Below are 27,418 nucleotides of genomic sequence, written 5' to 3' on the forward strand. Positions count from 1 at the left end.
GTTAGCAACAGTAGCAGCACTATTATGGCTACAGGAGCTAGCCCAGAGGGTCATTACCCAATAAGCAAAGCTAGCGTTAATCTCTCTTCTAGCATGGTGTCTGGTCATGGAGGCCCTACCAGGGGGTGGGCCTCAGAAGGAAAGACTGACTTGTCCATGGGTAGTAGAGGGCAGTCCAGCTGGGGTGCCTCAAATCTAAACCTAAACCCCAGTGCTAACCCTGCTGCTTGGCCAGCTCTTGGACATGAAGGACCTGGGGTTGGGTCTGGACCTAGTAGCATGGTTTGCTCAAATCCTCCTTCACTTAGTATGTGTGGCCAAGGAGGAGTGGCACCACCTCATGGCACCAGTGGAAATGGTAACATTGGTTGTGTCAATGAAAACCTTGTAGGGGACTGTGCATGGGGCAACCCAGATGTCCCAGAACAACATCAGTCACCCACAAATGTATCCTTCAAAATGAAACCTCCTATCCTTAAAACTGATGGACCAAATAACACTAATGCAGAGCCAATGAGTCCAGTGAACAGCTGGAGAGGAAACCTCAGCCAGTCACCAACTGAGCCTGCCAGCAAGGATGGAACTGCGTTCTGGGGCAGCGGAAATGCCAAAAATGGAGAATCAAAGGACTCAGGGTGGGATTCTGTGGGTGTCTCTTCCTGGGGTCAGGGAGGAGCTAGCAGAGGTAGTCGTGGCTGGGGTGACTGGAGTAAACAGCCAAGCACTGAAGGTACAGAATGGGATGCTAATGATGCTCCTTCCCAGGAACATATGAGTTCATGGGGTCCTGATACTCCAGCAAGTGAGGGCAGCAGGGATAGCAGTGAGGGCCACCCAAGGAAAAGAGAAAGATCCTCAAGTGCTGATTTGGTCCCTTTGCTTCCAAGGCTGGACTTGGATCCACGTGTTCTTAGCAACTCAGGCTGGGGGCAGACTCCAGTTCATCAACACACTGTTTGGGAAATGGAAGCAAGTACAGACAAAAAAAATGATGTAGGGACTGAGGACTGGAGGTCTTCCTCCAACACAGTGTCAACTGGACCTCCACCACCTCCTCCTGGATGTGCCAGTTCTAACATCAGTCCACCTCCTAGAATGGACACAAGCAAGAGTGAGGGACATTGCAGAGGCATAACAAATACAGGCTGGGAAGGATCAGTCTCTGCTCAGTCTAACAGTGGATGGGGAGAGCCTTCAGCAAATAAAAAGGTTTCCAATGGATCAGGGAGTAATTGGGGTGATCCTAATCCTGTGGCTCCCAACATTAGTTGCTGTAATGGCCAGTCTTGGGCTTCTGAAGAAAAATCTAGCTGGAATGATTGTACTTCTCAGAAGAAAACACAAAATTGGGGTGATGGACCCAAATCTTCCTCGGGTTGGGGAAGAAGTGGTTGTGCGAATAGTGGGGAGTGGAGTGAATCTTCAGAAATACAGAATAGATCTGGAAGTTCATCTTGGGAACCCGAAAGCAGAAACTGTAAAGAAACTCATAGAGGCTGGACTAAAGCATCACCAGCACAGGGTAGTTGTTGGGGTGACGCTCACCATTCCAATGGTTCAACCCAAGGATGGGGTGGGAAACTTCAGGAATCCATGTGTGGCAACAATGGATCTGGAGGCATAGGATCATGGGGTGGCCCTAATTCTGTCAAACAGAGTAACTCTGGCTGGTCATCAAGATGCCGCCAGGAAACAGGAGATGATTCCACAGGCTGGCAAGAACCTTCTCCTTCTTCTGTTCGTCGCAAAATGGATATTGATGATGGGACATCCACTTGGGGTGACCCCAGTGCTTACAGCAAGAGTGTGAATATGTGGGACAGGAATCACTCCCAGAATCATCCAGGAACAAACAACGGTGGTAACAGTAATAACCTCACTGGGCCAAACAGCGTTAATCATCCTCAAAGGCAAGGACCCACACAGAACCATGTCAGTGGAAGCAACAACAATGGCTCACCCAGTCAAGGTGAATGTCCTCTCAACAGGATTTCCATGGTGAACCCAGGTTAGAACATGCATTACATTTTGGTTTAAATGTAAATATTTTTGCTTTATTTCATTATGCACTGGCTGTGATTAAAATTGTTTGCATAAGTAGAGTAGTGGCAAAAAGACAAACTTATATTATAAGATTTAAAAAATGCATCGCTATTCTGAGCTTATTGTTCTGAGCTTAGTTTTTAACAGCAGATGGGTCCTTTATGCTTTGCAAACAGCCATAATCCGCTTAGCAAACGCTTCCTTACAAATACCACTTGAACATAATCAATGATGAAATTCATTTATTCATTTTCTTTTCGGTTTAGTCTCTTTATTTATCTGGGGTCGCCACAGCGGAATAAACCGCCAACTTATCCAGCACATGTTTTACGCAGCGGATGCCCTTCCAGCTGCAACTCATCACTGGGAAACACCCATACATTTTCATTCACACACATACACTACAGACAATTTTAGCTTACCCAATTCACCTGTACCGCATGTCTTCGGACTTGTGGGGGAAACCGGTGCACCCAGAGGAAACCCACGCAAACACGAGGAGACCATGCAAACTCTACACAGAAATGCTAACTGACCCAGCCGAGCCTCTAACCAGCGACCTTCTTGGTGTGAGGTGACAGCACTACCTACTGTGCCACGGCGTCGCCCTATTGATGAAGTTAGAAAAGCTCATTTCAAATGTTCCTAGTGAGCTGTGTTTACATTGAAGGGGTGGTCTTATGCTGTTTCATGGAGTCAAGATTTTAAAAAGTTTTTGAATATAGCACAGAATTTAACTTTTGACCATAACTGGAAAAGCACATACATGACAAGCACAAGTAAAAAATGGCTTAAGATTCACATCTACTTGGTAAGGAAGGTCCTGAAAATTTCCAAAATTTCAATAACTAAGTTTTGGCCCAAAGCAAAGTTACTTCCCTATGCCTTTGCACATTTTGAGTTTATGATTAAAAGCTAGCATAGAATACTATATGTTGTTGAAATATAAGCTGTCAATTCAAGAGAGAATAGTGATGCAATAGTGATTTTAAAATCTCAGAATCAATTTCTCCAACAATGTTTTACCACAGCTCTAATGATAAGTTCATAATATGGCAACTATTTTGATAGCCTATTATTTATCTCTCTGATTAAACAATTGGACATGCATTATATCACCTATATTTTAATTACCTTAAGTTGTAGTACTGATAGTGTTTCATTTTTATCAGGCTGGGGAGAGATCCCTAAAGTTCAGCCAAATACAGAGCCCTCTTCATGGAGCGAGACAGCCAGCTCAAGTTCCTCTGTGGACAATGGTACTTCAGCTTGGGGCCAATCTTCTAGGGTCTGTGGGGGATGGAGTGAAGGTAGCCATGATTCAAGTGGGTCTTATGGCAGAGGAAATGCACCTGCTGTATCAAGCCCCTGTCAGGAAGGTAATAAAAGGAAAGAAACATTATCCCATTGGCAATTGCAAAACCAGAAGTTTTAGATTTTAGTTTAGTTTTAGAAAATTACACTTAAAATTTCTATGTAATGTTTATTCTATATAATTATTTTTAGTTTTGATATCTTTTAATGATAAAGTTAATTTACATTGACGTCTGATGGAAGAATGAAACTCCAGTATTTATTGAAATAAATCTTTATTGTTCAAATTAGTTTGTAGTCATGTGTTAAATACATTGAATTACCACGTACTACCCCAGCTTAACCGGAAGTACAGTTTTCATATTATAAACATTCTTATCCTTTGGCTCTCTATTAAAGTATTGTTCATTTTGATGAGTTCTATAGGTTTGTTGTAGAACAATTTTTTTTTATTTATTCATTTTTTTTGGATTTAACTAATGATACAAAGGGGCAGTATTTTGTTAACGATGGAACATCTGTTTTGTCACCCTATTGTTTTTTTAACCGTTTTATGCTTTTAAGAGTAACACGTAATATTTATTACTGTATTGGGCAGACCAATTGCATAATTGAAACTTGTATAATGTATACATTTATTACACACAGACTCCTATATTTCAGGTGTTTATTTCTCTTAATTTTGATGACAACTTATGAAAACCCCAAATTCAATATCTCAGAAAAGTAGAATATAACTTAAGACCAATACAATGAAAAGGATTTTTAGAAATCTTGGCCAAACATATGAACATGAAAAGGATGAGCATGCACAGCACTCTATAGTCGATCAGTCTGTGGCACTGCTCGGGTGTTATGAGAGCCCAGGTTGCTCTGATAATATCCTTCAGCACTTCTGCATTGTTGGGTCTGGCATATTGCATCTTCCACTTCACAGTAGCCCATAGATTTTTTAAGGAGTTAAGGTCAGGCGAGTTTGCTGTTGGTCAGCAGCAGGAAGTGTTCTAAAACATCCTGGTATACAGCTGTGTTGACTCTGCACCTCAGAAAACACAGTGAAGCAACACCCCATGGCACCACAAATCATCACTGACTGTAGAACCTTTACACTGGGCCTCAAGCAACATGTACTGTGTGCCTTTCCTCTCTTAAATTTTACATTAATCACAGAACATAACTGTGGAGCACTCAGCAGCAGTCCAGTGTTTAGCCCGGGCAAGACGCTTCTGTCTGTTCAAGAGTGGCTTGACACTTTGAGTGCAGCAGCTGAAACCCATGTCTTCCATACCTCTGTGCGTAGTGGTTCTTAAAGCATTGTCTCCAGCTGCAGTCCACTCTTTGTGAATCTCCCCCACCTTTTTGAATGGGTTTTGTTTTACAATTTTCTCCAGGGTGTGGTTATCCTTTTTGCTTGTACACTTTTCATCTACCACATCTTTTCCTTCCATTCGCCTCTCTATGTGCTTGGACAACTAGCTCTGTGGACAACGAGCTCTGTGAACAGCCAGCCTCCTTTGCAGTGACCTTTGTGTCTTGCCCTCCTTGTGCAAGATGTTAATGGACTGGTAAATCAGTCATCCACATAATTGTGTAGCCTACAGAACTAGACTGAGAGACCATTTAAAGGCCTTTGCAGGTGTTTTGACTTAATAAGCTGATTAGAGTGTGGCACCAGGTGTCCTCAATACTGAATCTTTTCACAATATTCTAGTTTTCTGAGATATTGAATTTGGGGTTTTCATTAGTTGTCATCCAAATCATCAAAATTAAAAGAAATAAACACTTGAAATATATCAGTCTACGTGGAATTAATGGATAGGTTATACAAGTTTTACTTGAATGGATTGGTAAAATAAATCTACTTTTTGAAAATATGCATAATTATATGACCAGCATCTGTTTATATATACACGTGTGAATATCTTAGTATATTATGATCTCATTGACTTTTCCATTTGTGTTTTTCCAGGTCCCAAACCTATGCAAGATGGCTGGGGATCTGGCGTGGAAGAGATGGGCATGAACACCAGTCAATGGAATGCTGATGATGGTGACATGTGGAACAGTCCCATATCCCAAGACTCCACCTGCAACTCCTGGGGTCAATCCAAAAAGGGCCCACAAAGGGTAAATAATAATGGCATTCAAAACCATCAGTGATTTGGCCTGTAATAGAAAGTATATATATGTAGTATTTGTTTTGTCTCGTGTAGTTTTGCATTAGGTTGTGCTCTTTGTTTATTACAGGGCAAGGTCTCTAACAAGCAGGATGGTGTTTGGATCATGAACAGGCTTATCAAGCAACTTACAGATATGGGTTTTCCGGTATGTTAATACAATAATGTGTACAATAAATTTGAATTAATTTACTAAAAACAGTCATATATGTTATTAACATTATAATTAATTATCCTTTACCTAATACAGAAGGATCCCGCAGAAGAAGCCTTGAAGAGTAACAACATGAATTTGGATCAGGCCATGAGTATGTCATTTCTTTGTAGTCAACCTGTAAAAAAAAGTCAAACATGCAGTATGTCATATGGTCTTGGTCTGGAACACAGCTTATGCACTTGCTATTCCTCAGGCGCTTTGTTGGAGAAAAAAAATGAACTGGACAAACGGGGGATGGGCACTTCAGACTACAGTAATGGATTAAATAAGTCCATAGTGTGCCGACCCACAAACCTCTCTAAAGACACTTCACTGGATCACTCCCCCTTCCTGGACAAGGTATATCTTAGTCTCAGTTGTTATTGAATAGAATTGAGGAAAAGCTTTTTTTCTTCTAAATTCTCACTTCTGGCCAGAAGTGAAGAGAATTTAGATCTAGGTAAATTTTGCAATTCATTTTCTCAACATATTTTCTGGTTTCTCAGGATGGCAGGCTGTCAGACGATTCTTCATCTTCACCCTTTATGCCTTCTCCTGGTCTCAAGCTCCCACTAGCCAGTAGCAGCCTCCCGAACCATGGGTTAGGTGGAGTCTCTTCTGGCCTGTCCATGCAAAACTTGAACAATAGACAGGTAAGTGTTCTCATGGGGATATTTAATAATAATTAATATCCCATTATTTTTATCCCTTTTTGTTATTGGGATCTTGTTAATTCGATCATTTAGAGTAGTGGTCGCCTCTGCTGATTGCGATTGACCAATAGATTTGATCATTTTCCTGGTGAATCCTGAATATGACAGAAGACAAAAAAAATGATGTATCGCTCTTTGTTTTTTTTTTTTTTTTTTTATCCAACTGCTGCTTTTTATTTTAATTATGGTCAACTGCCACAACATTGATATAGAGCTCTTCAAATGACATCCCGCATCCCATGAGGTTCAATGTAAAAAGGGGCCATACAAATATCTTTTTTTTTTTCAGTCAGTCTTTGTGTAGATTGGTAAAAAAGAGTTGGTGACCACTGATTTAGAGTATGTGCATGCTTCTAGATTTCGCTGCTCTTTGTTTCCTAGATGCATAATGGAATGTTTGGCACTAACGGAGCAGCACAAACTCGGATAATGCAGCAGCAGGCCCCGCCCCCTCAGCCACCAGTGCCACCTCTGAGCTCCACCCAGCCTAATCTGCGGGCTCAAGTGCCTCAGCTTCTCACCCCTCAGGTAATTTGTTTCAAACTTTTATATTGTTTCTTCTCATACTTGCTAGATTCTAAAATTCAGGTGGCATTAATCTATTAGTTCAAGTTGCATAAATCATGTAATCATATTAATGAATTCTATACAAATTTTGAATATAAGGCAAGGCAAGTTTATTTATATAGCACATTTCATACACAGTGGCAATTCAAAGTGCTTTACATAAACAGGAATAAAAGAAACAATTATAAGAGAAATAAAAACAAACATAAAAATGGTAAGAATAAAAATAAAATAAAATAAAAGCTGATAAAATGTGTTATAAAAGAATTAAAAAGAAGAGAAAAACATAGTAGTTCGATCTGTCGGATGTAGCACAGTGCTCATTCAGTAAAGGCACAGCTAAACAGATGTGTTTTCAGTCTTGATTTGAACGTACCTAATGTTGGAGCACATCTGATCATTTCTGGAAGCTGATTCCAGCAACGAGGGGCATAGTAGCTGAAAGCCGATTCACCCTGCTTTGACTGAACTCTTGGGATTTCTAATCTATTTGATCCTAAAGATCTGAGTGATCTGTTAGGTTTGTATTCAGTGAGCATATCTATAATGTATTGAGGTCCTAGGCCATTTAGTGATTTATAGACCAGTAATAATACTTTAAAATCTATTCTAAATGTGACTGGGAGCCAGTGTAAAGACCTGAGGACAGGTGTGATGTGCTCTGATTTCCTGGTTCTGGTCAGAATTCTGGCCGCAGCGTTCTGGATGAGCTGCAACTGTCTGACTGTCTTTTTGGGAAGGCCAGTGAGGAGGCCATTACAGTAATCCACCCTGCTGCTGATAAAAGCATGAACAAGTTTCTCTAAGTCTTCACTGGAAACAAAGCATCTAATTCTTGCAATGTTTTTGAGATGATTGTATGCTGATTTACTGACTGCTTTGACATGACTATTGAAACTCAGATCTGACTCCAGAGTCACACCAAGATTCTTGACCTTATTTTTTGTTGTTTGACCCTTAGAGCCAAGGTACGCATTCACCTTGAGAACCTCATCTCTGTTTCCAAACGCAATCACTTCAGTTTTCTCTTTGTTTAACTGAAGAAAGTTTTGGCACATCCAATTGTTAATTTCATCAATGCATTGGCAGAGGGTGTCAATGGGGCTGTAGTCATTAGGCAGTAAGGCTAGGTAGATCTGAGTGTCATCAGCATAGCTGTGGTAGGAGATTTGGTTCTTTCTCATTATTTGGCTCAGAGGGAGCATATAAAGGTTGAACAGGAGTGGTGCCAGAATCGAGCCTTGTGGGACTCCACATGTCATGGGTGTCCACCCTGACCTATGGTATATACTTGAATATACAAAGCGTTAGATCAGGTAGGGCTGCACAATTAATCGTATTATTATCACGATAACGATATTTGTGGCCAACAGTCAATAAATAAATATCGTTACGATTTTACAGTATAAAGACCAAGCTGTTTTTTTTTATGGGTGGAGTTTTACAGATTGTACCGTCACAAGCATGAGGTGACCGTGTCTAGATTGCAAGTGTTTTTTTCAAGGAATGTAATGTTTATCAGGTAGCCTTTGCTCCTGTTCAGTCCAAACTTCCCAAGGTAACACAAAAAATCTCATTAACCACCTTCAAAGCAATCACAAAGTGGCTGTCATCAGTGGGTTAATGAGCTCAGGAGAATTCTGCTTTGCATTTTTCTATTACTAACATTACTAAAACAGACCCCATTTGTTTTCTAAATAAACCAAATATTCACTGATATTCAGCGGTTTGCCATTCATGTAGACAGAAGACACTGTATCCAATCATTTCAATGTAAAAAAATACTAAAAAGTAATTTTGGCCCTGTTTATGTGGGTATTCAGGTTCGTTTTCATCAATGTGATGCAACTTTTATTATTCACAAAAAAAAAAAGTAATTAAAAGTTCAGATCAGTTAAACTCACTTTATAAAAAGACTAACCTATTTTATACATTAAATAATGAAATAGATAACTCATGTTCTTTTATTTCCGATTAGACAATGCACTTTATTCTGTTTTACAGTATTAATATGTATGTATGCTTTTTTAAATTTAGTTTAACAAATATTTTAGCGCATCGGAAATAATTAAATTATCTTTTGGTTAAAAACATTATGCAAAGGATCAGGAATTAATCGCCAAACACATGCAGTGCTCTCATGCCACGTCTCTCATGTCAGTTATACTCAAAATATCATATATTATATTATATATACATGTATAATAAAAGTTAACCAAAGGAATAATCGTCATTATTAATCGTGATTAACATTTTGAGCAAAATAATCATCATTATAATTTTTTCTGTTATCATGCAGCCCTTAGATCAGGGTATTAAAAAGTCTTAAAATACTTTTTAAATTTTAACAAATTTTAGGCCATAAAAAGTCTTAAATCCACTGAAATATTGTGTTATAGGTCTTTAATCATTTTAAACGGGTCTTAATTTTCCTGTCCATGTAAAGCTATACCCAACTGGGTCAACACCCATCCAATCACTAACAAGATATTTCAATAAAAGTTTTAAAAAACGTTTATTTATTAACTCTATTTAGTTATTATTATGGTTAAATTATCTTCCTTACAATAACATTGTTTTTTAAGGTTTTAACTTGGCTATTTTAAAAAATCCTTAGCGTTTAGTCTGAGATTTCATTCATTATGGTCTTAAATTTGACTTTGAAACCTGTAGAAACGCTGTAGATGGTAAAAACAAGTGAAACTTTTAAATATGGCCACTTATAAGTCACTGCTTATTGAATGGGTCACTGAGCAATTTATTCAACCAATTTGTTTGAATGGGCTGTTTTGAGAATTATCAAGATTTGGCTTTGTTTGCCATCTCCCTAACTGACTATTTTAAATCCTTAATCTCACTTAATATTGTCCTGTTTTTTTAGGAACGGTCTAATAACTGTTTCAAACATTTAAAATCACACGTGCTGTTGTGGTGATGTTTTTGCTTGTTTAAAACTAATTGGTCACATTTGGAGGGATTGCTCAGAATTTTATATATATATATATATATATATATATATATATATATATATATATATATATATATATATATATATAATTTTTTTTGTACAGTGCTTATCGAATATGAGTACACCCCTCACATAAATTTTTTTTGTACAGTGCTTATCGAATATGAGTACACCCCTCACATATGTCTTTTTTTTTTATTAATATTTTCTATTGGATGCTTTACAATATTATATTTGTGCATATACATTAGATGAGTCAGTAATAAAGCCAAATCTGGAGCTAATTTATTAAATTAACTTACGATAACGGTCTAAAGATTAGTAGCCCAAATTTATACGTTAGGGGTAAATATTAAATAAAGATTTTAAAAGGAGCAAAATTCAAGAGAAACAAAATATATATACATTTTTCTTGAAATTTTGTAGTTTGTATATTTTTGGCAATATTTTGCATGAATACAAATGTATCATCTTTCTATTTCTAAAGATGTTCTGTCACTAAACTATTAGTTTTTATATCATATATGTTTCATTTTTTTTTTTTTAAACGCACCAAAATATATTACCTGTATTCACTGAGAAATGGATCAAAATATTAATTTTCAAAATCGAGTGTACTTATTTATGTTGAGCACTGTAGGTCATTAACAAAGAAAAATGGATGTTGACCAAAACGTCTGGTTTCCATGCTGTCACTGAAACTGGAAAATGACCATAATATGCCAATGTTGATCATCAGGTTTATCAAAAATCAGTGTGTCCATGCAATTTATTGCTCTGTTGTTAAAATGCATTTTGGTTTACACTCCATATGCGTGTGTTTTTTTTCTGGTAGGTTCAAGCACAGCTCTTACAGTTTGCGGCAAAAAACATCGGTCTGAATCCTGCACTTTTGACCTCACCAATAAATCCTCAACAAATGACCCTGCTGTACCAACTACAACAACTGCAAGTGGTGAGTCACACAGATCTCTCTTGTGCTCTCCACATGAATGCCAGCAGATGACATCTACCCACTGGCCTGTCTACAGTGTGGTGCCAGTGTTTTCGATTCCCATTCACTAATTAATTCTTTTTCTCTATAATTCTCTCCACCTTCCTTTCTTTCTCAACTTAAGTGTTTTTCTTTTTGTGTCAGGCATATCAGCGTTTGCAGATTCAGCAGCAAATGATGCAGGCTCAGCGTAATGTTTCTGGTCCCATCAAGCAACAAGAGCAGCAGGTATGGCACGCACACACTCATTTTGCTAGCCCTGAACAACAGTGGATATTGACACAGTTAAAATTAGTGCTGCATAATATCGTGCAATGTGGGAATCTACTATAGTCACTTGGCTGGATCTGCATAATCAAGTTGGGATCATAATCATTAGGAAACGGTTTAGAAACCATGATTTGTGGAATCATTGCAAAGGTTAACCCTAATATAATAGTGTGAAGGATTTGTTTTATCTTGATGTGTTTTTAAATTGTGTTTTAGATTTCTAGTAAAATATTGTGGCACAAGAAATTCTGAAGTTTGCTACATTAACAAATAATGGTTGTTTATTTATACAATGAATTCAATTCATGTTTATTTATATAGCGCTTTTTACAATGTAGATTGTGTCAAAGCAGCTTAACATAGTTCTAGTAAAGTCCAGATTTCAGAGTTCAGTTTAGTTCAGTTCAGTGTGGTTTAAATTTCACTGCTGAAAGTTCAAACACTGAAGAGCAACTCTACTGAAGCACAGCTCCACAAGTCCCGATCCAAGCAAGCCAGTGGCGACACTGGCGAGAAAAAAAAAAAAAACTTCACCAATTGATGTAGTGAGGGGAAAAAAAACCTTAAGAGAAACCAGGCTCTGTTGGGCATGACCATTATTCTTCTGGCCAAACTTCCTGTGTGAAGCTGCAGTCTAGGTGCCAGGAGAAACTGGACGTCCATCAGGAAGTCAGACTGGCCCACAGGAAAATAGTAGTTATATAAACAAACATAGAAACAAACATGTAAAGCAAATGAGGGTTTTTAACACAGTGTCTGCTGCATTAAGACAGGAGGAGTGTGTCCTACAGGTGGTTGTCAAGCCAGCTCACCTGCGTGGAGCATACTCATGCATCATACTGTTATGTGATGCATTGTGTGTGCTTTACTAAAAAGATAGGTCTTTAATCTAGTTTTGAACTGAAAGAGTGTCTGAGCCTCAGACATTATGAGGAAGGCTATTTTAGAGTTTGGCTCTGGAATAAATGAGAAACCTCGACCTCCTTTACTCGACTTTGCTATTCTAGGTACAAACAGATGGTTGGTTAGATAAACAGGAGCTAGATTATTTAAAGCTTTATAGGTAAGAAGCAATATTTTATAATCAATACGGAACTTTACAATGAAACCTCTGTGAACTTATTGTACAATTGATTATTGAGTTTCTGTTACTTTATTCTGTAAACTCCACCAAAAACCATAAAGTGCAGTTGTTGTTGTTTTTTCCATGTTTGTTCTATTGTTAATTTTTTTATTTAATAAATTTTTTGCATAATTTTGTATATTGTATGCATATGCATTAATCTGCAAATCATCCCAATCAAAGTGAAATTATGAATTCTTTACAAATAGAGTTACTTAAGTCATGTTGTGAATTTATATTTATATCGCAATAATAATCACAGAAAAACGAAATATTGCAATTTTTTTTTCAATATTGTGTAGCCCTAGTCAGCTCCTGAAGTATTAGTTAATTTTTTTATCTTTGGATAATAATTATGAATAATATTACTTTATATATATATATATATATATATATATATATATATATATATATATATATATATATATATATATATATATATATATATATATATATATATATATATATATAATTATGAAACCTATTCTCTCACGCAGGTTGCACGTACAATCACAAACATGCAGCAGCAGATCCAGCAGCATCAGCGTCAGCTGGCCCAGGCCCTGCTCATGAAACAGCAGCAGCCTCCACCTTCCTCTCACACAGGCCTGCACCAAAACCTTGGCAAGGCAAGCCAGGACAGCTTCACAGGTCATTCTCAGACTTCAGGCTTCTCCTTTTCAGATCTTCCCACTAAAGAGCTGCAGTGTTCTCCAAACTCCTTTAGATCTTTTACACTCTGTAAGACATTATGCTGCATATGGACCTTTGCATACTACGCTTGACATTTCATTTCACGGTGTCTACTTATGTTTAATAACAGTATTTCACATACCTGGAAGCTATCAAAACATCAAAGAGTATCATTCTTGATAGTAACTGTTCCATATAGTTCAGTAACACTACAGCAAGAGTAACTTTCTATAAAAGCTGAAACCTTTTTTGTATATTGTATATTTATGCTAATAGCTCATTCTGTATTGTAGTAGTGCTGTCAGTTCAATATTATTATTCATAGGGCAAAATATTGATCAAAGGGAAATACTAATACAATACTATGTGTGTGTGAATGTGCATTAATCTTGGTTGTTCCCTCTATGCTTCACCATGTAGCTGGTTTGAACCCGAACATGAATGTAAACTGTATGGAGGTGGGAAGCCTCTCTATGAAAGACCCTCCTCAGCCTCAGTCCAGACTCTCACAGTGGACTCACCCAAACTCCATAGATTCTCTGACAGCAAGCACTCAGCACATGGAGGCAAACCTCAATAAACACGGTATTCATTTTTTTCATTGACCCAAACATGACATAGGCTTGATTTTGTGCCCTCACTGATGGAAATATTTTTTTCTAAAGTTTATCAAGTCTGATCCGATAACCTGTATGTCTAACACACTGTTAAAGTCGTATACTTCAACAAACATTCCACTCCAAGAAAACAACAATTTAACAAACTCACTGAGTCACAATTTCTGTCCTTGAGACAGACTAAGCTCCCTTTCAAGTTAAGTGCTTGCAGGCATTCCAGAGTTATTTTTTGCTCTGACTCAGAGGGCCTTTTTAAAAATGATCATTTCTTGGCATTTGTTCTCAAACCTTGCCTGAACAGTAATTCCAGCCAAACCACAGCAGTTCACTAGAACAAGTTCATCTCAGGGCCAAAGCTTTAGCTTGTAATCTTCAGTTTTTTGTTTTATCTTTGAAGATAGAAATAGCAGTTCAGTTATTTAGCATTTATTTGAGTCTGGTTTAATTGGCCTCTAAAATACTTCTATATTTATTTTCCAGGTCCAATATCTGCTGCTCAGTCCCATGTGCCTGCCGGAAAGAGCACTATGGAAGATTCCTTCAACCCATACAAAATGATGTCAAGCTCTGAATCCCCCAGCAACACGTTGGTGTCTCCGGAGAGCTGGACACAGGGCAAAAGTCCCAATGAGAAAATTGCAAGTGGCTCCAATATTAGCTGGCCTCCAGGTGAGCATTGCCGTCATATTAATCGGAAAATAAGTCTTCAAAATATATATGTACTAGATGCAGTGAAAATACATTTTGTACTTGCTATTTTTCTCAGAGTTCTGCCCTGGAGTGCCATGGAAAGGTCTGCAGAATATTGATCCTGAGAATGATCCTAACATGACCCCAGGAAGTGTTCCAAATGGCCCCACCATTAACACTAACATACAGGATGTGAATCGCTACCTGTTACGTGACCGGACTGGAGGTGAGGGATAGCTTAGGATCAATTATAACAGGGAATATGACAGTCAAACTTTTAAATAAATTAAGTAGCATTACACAGTAAACATATTTTACTGTTTCCTTCCCTTTTTGGTGTCCACTTGGGACAAATGCCCATAATAGCCTCATCCCCATCTCAGAGTGGGACTCTGTCTTCCTCGAATGATTGGTCAGACAGTGCGTATAACTCACTGGCTCTTTTCTCTCAGAATGAGAGGGATGCTGACAATACAGGTACAGTCATAATCCCGGACCAGCCCATGACCCACCCCCTAAACCTACTTACCCTTGCTTGGTCCTGTTCCTCATATTTTGGCATCTTACCAAGAATGTGATCTCCTAAAACCTATATTTCCCTTGCTCTCTTCTGCTTGTTTTATGTTCATAATTGGCAGAGAATGTACTTCAATTTTTAACTGATGTGGAAAGGTCATGTGACAAATGGCGGATGTAGTACGTCCGAGTTCCATTCATACTACATAGAACATACTTTTCTAACTTTGTGTAGTAAATTCAAATACAAATGTAGTACTTACTGAGTAGTAGGCAATTTCACCTTACAAGGTAATAAAATAATTACAGTTGTACACAGTTGTAATCACTTGGGCTAAAGTGAGTGATTCATTTTCAAAGTGATATATATAAATATAATATATATTTAATATAAATTAATATTTAATATATATATTTTTTTTGGTTAACATTTTGCATTTAGAAAAGACCAGTGTGCTGCATTTTTTTTTAAGTTTCTAGGCAACCACAGAATGAAAAATGGAAAGTGAAAGATGTTGGGTACTTTTCAGCTCAGAGTTGATTTTATTCATCTTCAGGTGCTCAGGACACACTTTAAAACCACGAGGCGCATTATTGCACAGTATTGTTGTGAAAATGAACTTTAACTATTGATTCCTCACAGTCTACACTTTAGACAGAAAAAAAAGATTTGGTCTCACTTTATTTTGATGGTCTGTTTGTTGAATTTAAGTTTTGTTGCTTCGACATGCCAACTAATTCTTATTAGATTATAAGTAGACTGTTAGGTTGTGGTTAGGGTTAGTGTAAGTTGACGTGTACTTGCAAAGTTTCTTATAGTTAGTTAAATGTCTGTTGAAGGACTGTTAAATGTCAGTATCAACAGATATTAAGCAGACAGTCTACTAATACTTAAATGGACCATCAAAGTAAAGTGTTACCAAAGATTTTACCTCAATGTGCAAAAGCACGTCACCTTTGTAGAATCTGCTTCAGTGTTTGAGGGTGGAGGGTTCATGTTTTTCCAGGTCTGTGCTCGCAACAATTGGGTTGGCAAGGTTTCATTCAGACACAAACATCCAGTTTGGAGAGCAACTCATTTCAATAGCAACATTTTCCTTTTGAGAATAAATCTTAGATGGATGTTTTCATTCACTTAAAGCTGTTACATACTGCATGAAAGCAAATTTTAAAAAAAATCGTAATAGGGGCACTTTAAAATATTTAAAAAAACATAGATGTCCCTTTTCCATCTTGGGCTCATGGTTTCTTTAAACTTCTGTCTGTGTCACAAAAAGAAAAACAAAAATCAGCTTAATGGTCAAATGGGAGAGGTCAAGGAACAATGAGGTTCCGTCTACACTGAAATATAGCCTGGGAGTTTTCAAATTAAAATTGTGTCTGCAGCAAATCTAAAATCTCAGAACACATAATAGCCTATACTGTATGTTGAATGGTCACTATACCTGCTGCTGATATTAATTTGTCACCCCGTTTCTTCCTCTTCTCCAACTTTCAAGGTAAACTCTTGGAAATGAAGTCTAGCTGGTCCCCTGGACCCATCTCCCACACACAGGCCTCTTTATCTCAAGAGTTATGGAAGGTTTCCCCAGGGACTCGAAACTCCAATGCTCCTTCTCGCCCCCCTCCAGGACTGACCAACACCAAGCCCTCCTCCACCTGGGGAGGAAATTCTCTTGGCCTCAGCCAGAGTTGGAACAACTCTTACTCCTCAGGTAAATTCTCTATCCATCATAGTGGATCAAAGCTGTAAAACCCATAACTCGGACCATTTACACCCCTTTCTGTCCAGTTTAATGTTAAGTTTAGTATTCCAAATGGGCAGAAGTCAAGAATTTAACAAAAAATGCTGACTTGTCTGTATTCTTTTTGTTTTAGAAGGGGGAACTTGGAGCTCTGACAGTTCAAACAGAGGAAGCAGCTGGTTGGTGCTGAGAAACCTCACTCCTCAGGTGCCTAAAGCAGATCCATTTAAATCCTTTAAAAAAACTGTTATTTATTCAGATTTTACATGTGGCTGTTTTGTGCCTTTTTAGGTAAAGAGTGTCTATTTTTGTTTTAGCATATTCTAAAATGTTAATGTTGTTTGGCTGTTTTTTTTTTTTTTCTTTTTGCACTGAACAAACTTAAAGACAGAGTGTCAAATGAAAAAAAGTTTTCACTTTTGTCTGTCAAGTTCTTTTTATTATTTTCCATTTTGCTGTTTCAGGTAAAAGGCTGACTATTGCTCTAGATTTTGTTCTACTTTGCAGTCTGGAGAAATCGAGTTTACAGACTGTGCTTCTGCTGTTTTTGGTTTCTTCAAGATTTTCTTTTAAAACTATGACACCAACCAGTCAGAGGATATCACATTTTAAATTTGCATTGATTTTAGGACACCCACTGTATTCATTCCTTAATCCTCTCCTACCTAGTTAGTGGTGTTTGGAATGACTTGTTGAAATTTGTTTAAATGTACAGTTTTAATTTGGAAACCATTTACACTTTTGGCCATTGTTCAGTAGTATATTCCAGCCTTCAAATGCTTTTTTGCTTGAAAACAAAATCACAAAAAACACTGACAGTCACAACATTTTTTATTTTATTTTTTAAGTGTTTAGAATATATAAAGAAGACCATCGGACAATGTAATAATAGCTCTTTGTGGCACACAGATCGATGGCTCCACTCTGCGAACTCTGTGCATGCAGCACGGCCCTCTCATTACCTTTCACCTGAACCTGACACAGGGAAATGCTGTCGTACGTTACAGCTCGAAGGAGGAGGCTGCCAAAGCCCAGAAATCCCTGCACATGTAAGAGCTCAAGCTTTTCTACTACATACTTCTCTGACTACTTTCACAGACTGTTCCAGAACAGATTTTGTTCTGTTTTTCCCCCTAAATTCAAGTCAGAAACCTCAACAAAAGTGTGTATTACCCACATATATGTAATGGTTTAAATCCCCCCATTTTTTTGTTTGCAACTCCAGGTGTGTGCTGGGTAACACTACTATCCTGGCAGAGTTTGCCAGCGAGGAGGACGTGAACCGCTTCTTTGCACAGGGCCAGTCCCTTACCCCCACCACCAGCTGGCAGGCCAGCCCAGCACCAGGCTCCAGTCAACCCCGACTGGGCAACCCTACTGCTAGCCACCCCACAGGCCTCTGGAGCGGGGGAGGAGGAGGCACCAAGACAGTCTGCAGTACTGGGAACAGCAGCAGCGGAAATGGAGGCGACATGCTCTGGGGTGGTGTGCCACAGTACTCCAGTTTATGGGCTCCCCCAAACGGAGACGATGCCAGGGTAATCGGCAGCCCCATCCCAATAAATACTCTGCTCCCGGGAGACCTGCTGAGTGGAGAGAGCATGTAGGATGCATCAGACATCATAAACCAACAAAGTCAAAAGACCCAATGGATCAAATCTCAAGCAAATCAATGTGGCGATAATCAATTTTTGTTGAACTCTACCAGAGGTTGAAGGTGAGACGGGCTGCAAACCTCCAACTGCTGTTTATTTGTCCTGTTTTTTACGTCAGACTGTTGTGTTCGTGGATCTTCGTGTTCAAAGACTTTGACAAATATAAATCAATAGAAGCAGAGCTTTTTGATGCTTTTTTGTTTCCAAAGATTGTTTTTCTTCAAAAGTGTTGTTCAGGAGAAGCCACCAACGTGGCAGCCATCTGAAAACGACCCAGGCACAGTGAAACCTCATGACACCTTTCCCTATAATGACACTCTTCTGATGATTGGAATGATCCTTGTACTTTTTGGTTTGAATATCTGCATCGCTTTTTCAGAACTTATTAGCCGTAAGTGCTCTCTCTCCAGGTCCTCCTTAAAGTTTTATTTAAAAAGAACAACATCAACCAATTTCCTAAGTTGCACAGTTCTGTTTCTGAGCCAGCAAATAGCCCAGAGCAAATGAGCAGTGGCCTGTCAGCATGACTAATCACCAATGATATGTTTCGTCTTGAACTCTGTTAGTTATAAAAGGGAGCTGCACTGCTCTGATTTCTCACACCCTTTTTATTTTCTTATCGTTTAATACATGTATGGTTAAATAAGCTGAATGTTAAGCTTCAATTCAGATGAATGAATGTCAGTGTGTCTGCTGGAACTTGACCAAGCATCTGTGTGTGAGTACTTCACCACTGTTAAAAACACTCAGTGGATGCTTTTTATGATACCTAAACGACTTGAGTGCTGATTCAATCAAACACTATTCAGTTACTATGTGGTCAGCCATTTTTAATGAGATGCAACAGAGAATTCTCACTGATGCATTGTGCAATAGAAGCCAGAGACGCTTTCTTCCGTCCACACTGAAGCTTACTGAAACTGCTTTTTTGTTGTTTTTGCTGAAGACTTTAGCAGAATTGAATCTTTGGACTCATTTTTCCACCTTGCCTTTATCTGTTTGTCTGCCTTGCTGGCTGTTCACTTGTAAGTTTGTGGAAAGGAGGAATTGTTAACTGTGTTTGTCATCACTCCATGCAGTTTACCACTTGGCATGTGTGGGATGCCACAGTCTCCCAGCCACATCTCTTTACCAAACAGAAATGGAATCCAGAGCGGGAGACACATGGCTCGGAAGTCAGGCACAATACCAAATACAATGCATTTCTCTTAATGCAGTACAGAATAAGAGATTCTTGCATTTGGTACAAACATAAAACACATGTACATTTTCTAAGTTACTTCTTAAAGGGGTATTAGCAAAGCACTTATTACAAGAGCAGTGCTCCTTCTGAAAGCCAATAAATCAGATAATGGAGCATATTGTTTAAAAAAATGAAAAGAAACAAAAAAATAATAATCTTGTGGCAACTTTTAACTGTTAACGTTTTTTATATATACACCTTACTGGTATTCAAAAAGCTCATTTGTTTGTCATCCATCTCTGATCAAGAAACTTTTCAGACTTCAGAATTGAGGGAAGAACAAAAACTACAATCAAATGAAACTTGCAATGTATGTTTTTTTTTTGTGTCTGTATTTTTTCTACTCTCACTCTATCCAAAGTGAATGTCGTTGTTGCTCTAATACAGTCAAAAGACTTTATTCTGTCTTGAAGAGGCACTTCAGTTGGATTGGATTTGAAAAAGAGGCTGTCAGTGCCTCAGTGTGGAAACTGATGGAGGATATTTGATTCTCAGTAGCAGATTCCTCTGTGGAATGAAGGAAAGGACATTAACGATGTGATGATATGAACGGACGATGATGTGATGTTTGCAGTAGTTGCTTAGGTACAGATCTTCAAATGTCCCCCGTTCCATCTGGGATGACTGCTCTCATGCAACCTAACCCACTCCCTCCCTCGTGTGGTTTTGCTGGAATTTAAGACTGAATGGAATCGCCAGTGTTGTATATTATGACTATTTTTTTCCCACACATTCTGTTGGTCTTCATTCAGCGGTCTTTAACTGCCTGCAGCGCATGTGGATACACTTTAAATGAGGTGCCTCAGTATACTTGTCCTGTGTCACGGATGCAAATGAAGATGCTGTGATGTGGGCAAATTTTCATGTTTCAAATAACTAGTTTTTGTTGTTAACAGTGTTCTTAGATCATTTAGAATAGAATCAGCTTTTATTGATGTGTGTGTGTGACCTCACCCTGGACGTCCCACCTCTAACTCAGCTGCTAACATCCACTCTTTTGTGTGGCCTCACTGAAGCCAACCCTGTTATCTAGGAAAAGCTGCCCATACTTGAAAAGCCCTGTCCAAGCAGTATTTCTATGGACAGACTCTTTCTGCCATTGGCGCTTTAACTACAGCACACGGCATGCTGTGACTATGCAAAGTGAGAGAAGATGGGCATGTAATGTCCGCCCTGTGCCAATCTGTGGCTTTGAAAGGAAGTTTAAAATTTGTGTAGTCCTCCTGAAATATTATCTTACGTACTCAAGACCATTGACGTCCTTGTTAAACTTAGGGTGTTTCCTGACACACAGCCAATTCATTTCAGGAGGTCTGCGCATCAATTGTGCTGAATCTGATAGATCTCGTTCAATACAATCTCAGGGCATGGCAAGATGAACCATTTATGTTTAATAAAAGTTGATCATTTTAAAGATTTTTCAATTCCACATTTAGATATGTGTGTACGAATCTTACAAAACGTACATGAAAGAAACGCAACAGACTATTTATCAATGGGGGAAATACATTTTGGAGGGTGGCTAGTTAGGGTCTTCTCAATCCTCCTGAACAGGAACTGTTGGCGAGTCGTCAGTAAATGGGACCTGCGTATTGTACCTCTCTGCTGCTGCTGCTGCTGCTTGTGATGAATGCCCCTCATGGTCTCATGTGCCAATGTATGCATAAATATATAGGTACAGTACACTGTGGCATCGCTGACTTCACATCTTAAATTCCAATGTGTGGTTTCGTTGTAGAGCACTTCTGTTTGGAGGCACTTTGATGATTCTTGTGTGTTTGAGGTGGGATTGGGTTTGAAAATGGGTGGAGGATATGCTGATTATTTGTGATAATCTTGTTGCTGTCATTAGAAGAATAACTAGCTTGGACTTTTAACAGCATTGGGGGTTCTGGTGTGCTAATGGCGTACAGATAATGAGTAATCCCTGGTACTTTTTTTTTTTTTGAATACCAAAAAAATGAAATGGCATTTTAATATCTTTTGTATAAAACAAAAACACGTAAACAATGAAAAAAAAGAAAAACATTTCAAAATGCACATCTTGCAGATGATATCTCCTGTTTGCTGATCACATCCTGAAGGTTGCTGGCAAGCTGGAGTGCCTTTCAAAAAGTTTGTTTGTAAAAAGAACTGTACATTTGTCATCTCAATCTCAGTTCATTTCACTGTTGCCTGTGTATGTAACTGCCTTGTTCCAAATTCAGTCACAGCTGACTGACAGTGAACCACAATGTGACTGAAAACATCACAGGAAGTCTCTGGTGACACCAGCATAGGTAGACTATGACTACAGTTAACTTTATCCTCTATATTATCATGTTTATTTTGTAGCAAAAATGCTATCAGATCTCCAAATCCTTCACTTTTAAAACTCCTGGGTAAAAATTGATTTGAAAACGAGCAATAGAGTGTGTCATCGGTGAGAATTTGCCTAAAGGAAGAAAGTGATCAGCGATTGATCAAAACCAAACAGTCTTACTGAGAGTGTGGGTTGTGTGTTTGTTATAAGGACAAAAGACATCCATGCAGTATTTGTGTATGACTTCAATCATTATGTTGAACCCCATCATTCTGAACAACGTTTCTTTCTAGGCAAAGAATGAAAAATCATAAACATATCAAAAGATAGATCTCCACCAATACTTGAATTAAAGCATGTCAATTGTAAAATGTGAATTTATTTTTTTTATATTTTGTTTGGGTCTGAGACCTTTTAATGTATTTTTAACATGCTCACAAGTAACTTCTCAACAACGAGAAATATTTGGAATGCGTGAGCTTGAGTGCTTTAGTTCATTTGCTCTCTAATCACTGATTGTTGTTGTTGGGTATCTGCCAGCAATTATGATCCATTTTGTTTGTTATACTGCTTTGTGTGTGTGTGTGCGTGAGTAAGTGAGTGCACTGAGTGTCTTTTTCCCTTGCTTGTATTCAAAAAAGAAATAATGCAGGGGAGATAATGACAATTTGTGTGTCAATGTTTACTCAAGGACTTATTTCCATCCTAATGTATAAAAACCTGTAAATTGTATCCTCATTGTGTTTTTTTATTGGGGAAAAAATACCCACAAAGGTGATCATTTATATAGTGTTTTATGTAGCATTTGCATCATTTCAGTTACTTTTTTGGCTCAATTAAAATCTAAAAAAAAACATAGAAACTCATGATTACAGTGAGAAAATTTGTTACTTTTTTAAAGAGCCCATCATTTCCATTCTCTGAAGCTTTATCTCTCATTTCAAGTCTTGAATCTGGATTTTTTTTTTTTTTTTTTTCCTTTTCAAATGTCTGAATTTGCAAAAAGAAGAAAACGACCTACAGACAATTACATCAGTTCAATAACAAGAAAATGAAGTATGCTGTTGCTGAACTCTGGGGTTGCTTTAGTGTCGCTTTGTATTGTTTCTCATGAATTCTGTTGTTGTTTTTGTTGTATGTTGAGCTGATGCTGATGTCTTCACGTTTTCCTTTCTGCAAAAGAATGATTTTGTCACTGTCTTGCACACTGACAAAAGACTTGGATATATTCTCAGGAAGATTAGGGGTCCAGAGTTCCAGTTCCATTGTTAAGATGTTGATTATCATGACAATTTAACTAATTGATTAACAAAACAGAAAAAAGATTTAAAAACAACAATAAAAAAGATCAACTCTAAGCACTGAAGGTTATGGATTTAAAAAAAAAATGATGTTTTGAATTTTAATCTGTAGCAGAAATTTACCAAATATTAGATATTAAAGAACCTATGCGTTTTATTTCTTGAAGTAGAGTACTTATGAGATGTGTTTGTATCACTTTACATGCAAATAGAATTTTGTTTACTGGTTAGGTTGTGGAAGGACCTACCACTGTTTGATTTTTACCTTACCTAATGTTTCTCAACGAGGTCCAGTGTCAAATGCTTGTTATTCCATTCTCTTGTCTTTTTATGTTTTGGAAATTCAGTAGAGGCCTTTATGCAAAGGCCTGAAAATTGTAGACACTTAGAACTTTACTTCTACTAGATTTTCGTACTAGTTTTTGAGTGTGGGTTGAAAATACTCCATCTAGGTTTAGACTAATGTTAAGATATTGTGAAAGGATTTAAAATCTATGCACAAGTTTGAGAGGACAGAATGTCCAGACATGCTATTCTTACAAGGATATTTGGGGGGCGGGGGGTCATGCACTTGTTTCTTTGTACAACTTTTAATTTGAATCAGCAGATTCTAGTGTCATCACCATGCTCTGCGTTGTTCAAGAAAGGAGCTTCAACAACCAAGCACTGTGGGTTTATTCCAATCTGTGACATTCTAGTGCTAAAATGGAATGATTGGTTGGATATGGCATCTTGTGAACTGTTGCTCTATTGTTCAGATATAAACCATACGACTGTACTGAGATTCAACAACTTTTAAATGTTTTTCCTTACCCTTGATAGAATGTGATTGTTGAGGACACAGAAAAGTCTTTCCATGTTGTATGGAGATTATTTCAGCCTATATTAATAAACCGCATTCTTTTCTCTTGAACTGGGTTTGTGTTTTGTAGGCAAATATTTCATGTATGATCTTTTTTTTTTTTTCAAAGAACTCTGACCTTTGTAGGAATTTTATTTTTACTTTATTAGATTCATCATGCTAGTTCCAGGGTTTATTCCAGAGAGCTGGGTTAGTTTACCACTTGCTAAACCCTAAACTCTCAGTCTGATCTCATGAGGAAAACTAAGTATTTTATGTTTTGTCAGTTTAGTGGCTAATTCATTTGATTTTGTATTTAAATTCAGTTCAGTACAGAAAGTGTACGATTTTAAAAAGAAGGCATGGCATCCAACCCCACCTCTAAATTCAACCTACCGTCATAGGGGGATGAGCAAATCATACTAAATTGTACAAATGAGATTGTATGAATACGAATTAGCCACTAAATCAAAAAGTTACGAACTGCCATGTGATTGTGTTGGAACTATTGGTTGATTAACCCAAAATCTGCTTACTGTGAGTACTTAAGTTCCAAAAAAACTGAGAGGAGTTTGTATAATCAACCTTCTAACGATAACCATGAGTTAATGTGCCCCCACTGTACAAAGGCCATTTCACCGGATTCACGAGTCACCGTGGAATGTCGTGGTGAGGAAAAAAGGGCAACTTTACAGAGTTGGAGGTTTTAATGCTGACGTTTGAGGAATAAAGCCGATTATAATGAAAAAGCGATACAACTGCATCAACGAAGTAATACAAGATTTAAAAAAATATTGAGGGGAAATATGTTAATTTATTAAATTACACATGCTACCTTCCCCATTTTATTGTAAGAACATTTGGAAACTCTGGAATCAAAAAATTATTTAAAAAAGTAGTCAAGTGTGTGCAATGTGAATACATGTATACATATGAATAAAAACATGGATAGGTTTTCCTAGAAAAGACAAAGCTGCCACTTGTATTATACAGTATATAGCCTACAAAAAATGTGTGTGGCAATAAGAGAAAAAAAGCAACCTTTACGTGAGATTCGAACTCACGCCGATGTGGAGTAGGGTCTGTCTGCGAACTGCAAGATGGGCGTAACATGAAGTGGCATAACTTGTAGTAGAGGCATAACTTGATGTTATGGAGACCCTCATGTCAAAACTATATTGTTGGCAAGATGGCGCTGTACCCGTCAGTTATTAATGTCTACACCTACTCCACACCTAAACCCAACAATAACAGTTATTAGTGTCTATACCTACCACAACCCTAAACCCATCGTTATTAACGTCTACACATTCCCCAAACCTAAATCCAACCATCCTTGTTATTAACGTCTACACCTTCCTTAAACCTAATCCCTTCCATCAGTTTTTAACGTCTATAACTACCACAACCCTAAACCCAACTATCGTTATTAACGTCTACACCTTCCCCAAACCTAATCCCAACCATCATATGTTATTAACGTCTACACCTGCCCCAACCATCACAGATATTAACATCTACACCTACCCCAACCATCACAGTTATTAACGTCTACACCTTACCCAGCCCTAAACCCAACCAACACAGTTATTAACATACAGCTGCGAGTTGCTGGGGCTTTCATACTTGATGTGCTCACATTATGCTGTTATTTGCAATCACTGGGGGCAACACAGAGTAGGCTAACGAACATGATAAAACGGATGAAGAATTCAGCGAGTGGAGTTGCTAAATTAATTAATATAACAATGAATATAACAATATATCAAATGAATTGGTTGTGCATAAATTTGGAGAAAACTCATGAAAACATTTGGTCAAAATGTACTCTGGTAGGGTGTCACGGTGGCGCAGTGGGTAGCATGATCGCCTCACAGCAGGAAGGTTGCTGGTTCAAGCCTCGGCTGGGTCAGTTGGTATTGTCTGTGTGGAGTTTTGCATGTTCTCCCCTTGTTCGCGTGGGTTTCCTCTGGGTGCTCCGGTTTCCCAGACAAGTCGAAAGACGTGCTATAGGTGAATTGGGTAAGCTAAATTGTCCGTAGTGTATGAGTGTGAATGGATGTTTCCCAGTGATGGGTTGTGGCTGGAAGGGCAGCCGCTGCGTAAAGCATATGTTGGATAAATTTGCGGTTCATTCCGCTGTGGCGACCCCAGATTAATAAAAAGACTAAGCCGAAAAGAAAATGAATCAATCATTGTTCTCTGGTAAGTTTTTCCACCATCTTGCCAACAACATCTTGTTGTGATATCTCGCATGGTTCAATGGGATCTCGATAATTGCAAGTTAGGCCTCTAACTTATTACAAGGTACACACCTTCATATCACACCCATCTTGCAGTCCATAGACAGATACACTTGCTGCTGTGAGCATCTTTATTTTTATATTTATGTTAATCCTGCCTTTTTTCACAGAGCTGTGCAACAGAACTTCACATGTTCAAACTAGTGTGACCGCAGCATTTGGTCTGTCTGTGGACTGCAAGACAAGGACGTAACATGAAGGGGACGTAACTTGTAGTAGTGGTGTTGCAGTTGAAGTTATGGAGACCCACATGCCAAATCTATATTGTCAGCAAGGTGGCGCTGTACCCATCAGTTATTAACATCTACACCTACTCCAAACCTAAACCCAACCACCATCACAGTTATTAACGTCTATACCTACTACAACTCTAAACCAAACCATCATCATTTTTAACGTCTACACATTCCCCAAACCTGAACCCAACCATCATCGTTATTAACGTCTACACCTATTCCACTGTGCACATGCTGCCACGAGTTGTGGTTGTTTATAGATTTGGATATGGTTGCGGCCGGAAGTTAACGAGAATTATTTATATTATTTATTAAATTTCCCATTTATTGTATTTTATTAACGCCTCCCCCAATCCTAAACCCAACCGTCACAGTAACATAAAAATAGTAGTTGTACCGAGTATTATTTGTTATCTATTAAATTACCCAATACTTTTTATTTTTTTATGCCTACTCCCACCACAACCCTAAACTCAACCGTCACAGTACTGTAAAAATGTTAATTATTTTTATTCAGTGTCATAAAAAATGCTACTATAATTGATGTTCAAATCACACTTCCGGACGGCCGCGTATCCGATCTAGACTTTACTGCGAGTTGTGGAGGCCTTCATACTTGACACGCTCGCCATTGTACTGTTATTTGCAACCAAATGCGCCGCCGAGTAGGCTAACTAATGACAAAACAGAGGAAAAAGTCAGCGAGTGGAGTTGCTAAATAAATATAATATTATATCAAATGAGGTCATGAGGGACACAAGCAGGTCGCTGATTCTAGCCTCGGCTGGGTCAGTTGGCATTTCTGTGTGGAGTTTGCATGTTCTCCTCGTGTTTGCGTCAGTTTCCTCCGGGTGCTCCAGTCTCCCCCACAAGTCCAAAGACAAGTGGTACAGGTGGATTGGGTATGCTAT

At 38.2% G+C, this 27,418-nt stretch overlaps 1 protein-coding gene across 4 annotated transcripts in view; it reads left to right on the forward strand.

The window, feature by feature from the left end:
- tnrc6c2 (trinucleotide repeat containing adaptor 6C2) overlaps positions 1-24,040 on the forward strand; it is a 48,646-nt gene extending 24,606 nt beyond the window's left edge. The window contains exons 3-21 of one of the 4 annotated variants that reach the window (XM_056459840.1): positions 1-2,008; positions 3,216-3,422; positions 5,327-5,484; positions 5,605-5,682; positions 5,785-5,842; positions 5,945-6,090; positions 6,237-6,383; positions 6,825-6,971; positions 10,814-10,933; positions 11,117-11,200; positions 12,863-13,106; positions 13,479-13,643; positions 14,156-14,344; positions 14,442-14,591; positions 14,732-14,842; positions 16,381-16,596; positions 16,760-16,833; positions 17,536-17,675; positions 17,852-24,040. The exon at positions 1-2,008 is cut by the window's left edge and continues 187 nt beyond it. In XM_056459840.1, the coding sequence (XP_056315815.1) occupies positions 25-2,008; positions 3,216-3,422; positions 5,327-5,484; positions 5,605-5,682; positions 5,785-5,842; positions 5,945-6,090; positions 6,237-6,383; positions 6,825-6,971; positions 10,814-10,933; positions 11,117-11,200; positions 12,863-13,106; positions 13,479-13,643; positions 14,156-14,344; positions 14,442-14,591; positions 14,732-14,842; positions 16,381-16,596; positions 16,760-16,833; positions 17,536-17,675; positions 17,852-18,233 (4,800 nt within the window). In that variant the 5' untranslated portion in view covers positions 1-24 and the 3' untranslated portion in view covers positions 18,234-24,040. The remainder of the gene's footprint in view (positions 2,009-3,215; positions 3,423-5,326; positions 5,485-5,604; positions 5,683-5,784; positions 5,843-5,944; positions 6,091-6,236; positions 6,384-6,824; positions 6,972-10,813; positions 10,934-11,116; positions 11,201-12,862; positions 13,107-13,478; positions 13,644-14,155; positions 14,345-14,441; positions 14,592-14,731; positions 14,843-16,380; positions 16,597-16,759; positions 16,834-17,535; positions 17,676-17,851) is intronic. The other 3 variants (XM_056459842.1, XM_056459841.1, XM_056459843.1) reach the window with 3 other exon arrangements.
- Positions 24,041-27,418: the final 3,378 nt, after the last annotated feature.

The sequence above is a fragment of the Danio aesculapii genome, chromosome 6 (genome assembly GCF_903798145.1).
Source record: "Danio aesculapii chromosome 6, fDanAes4.1, whole genome shotgun sequence".
NCBI lineage: Eukaryota > Metazoa > Chordata > Actinopteri > Cypriniformes > Danionidae > Danio > Danio aesculapii.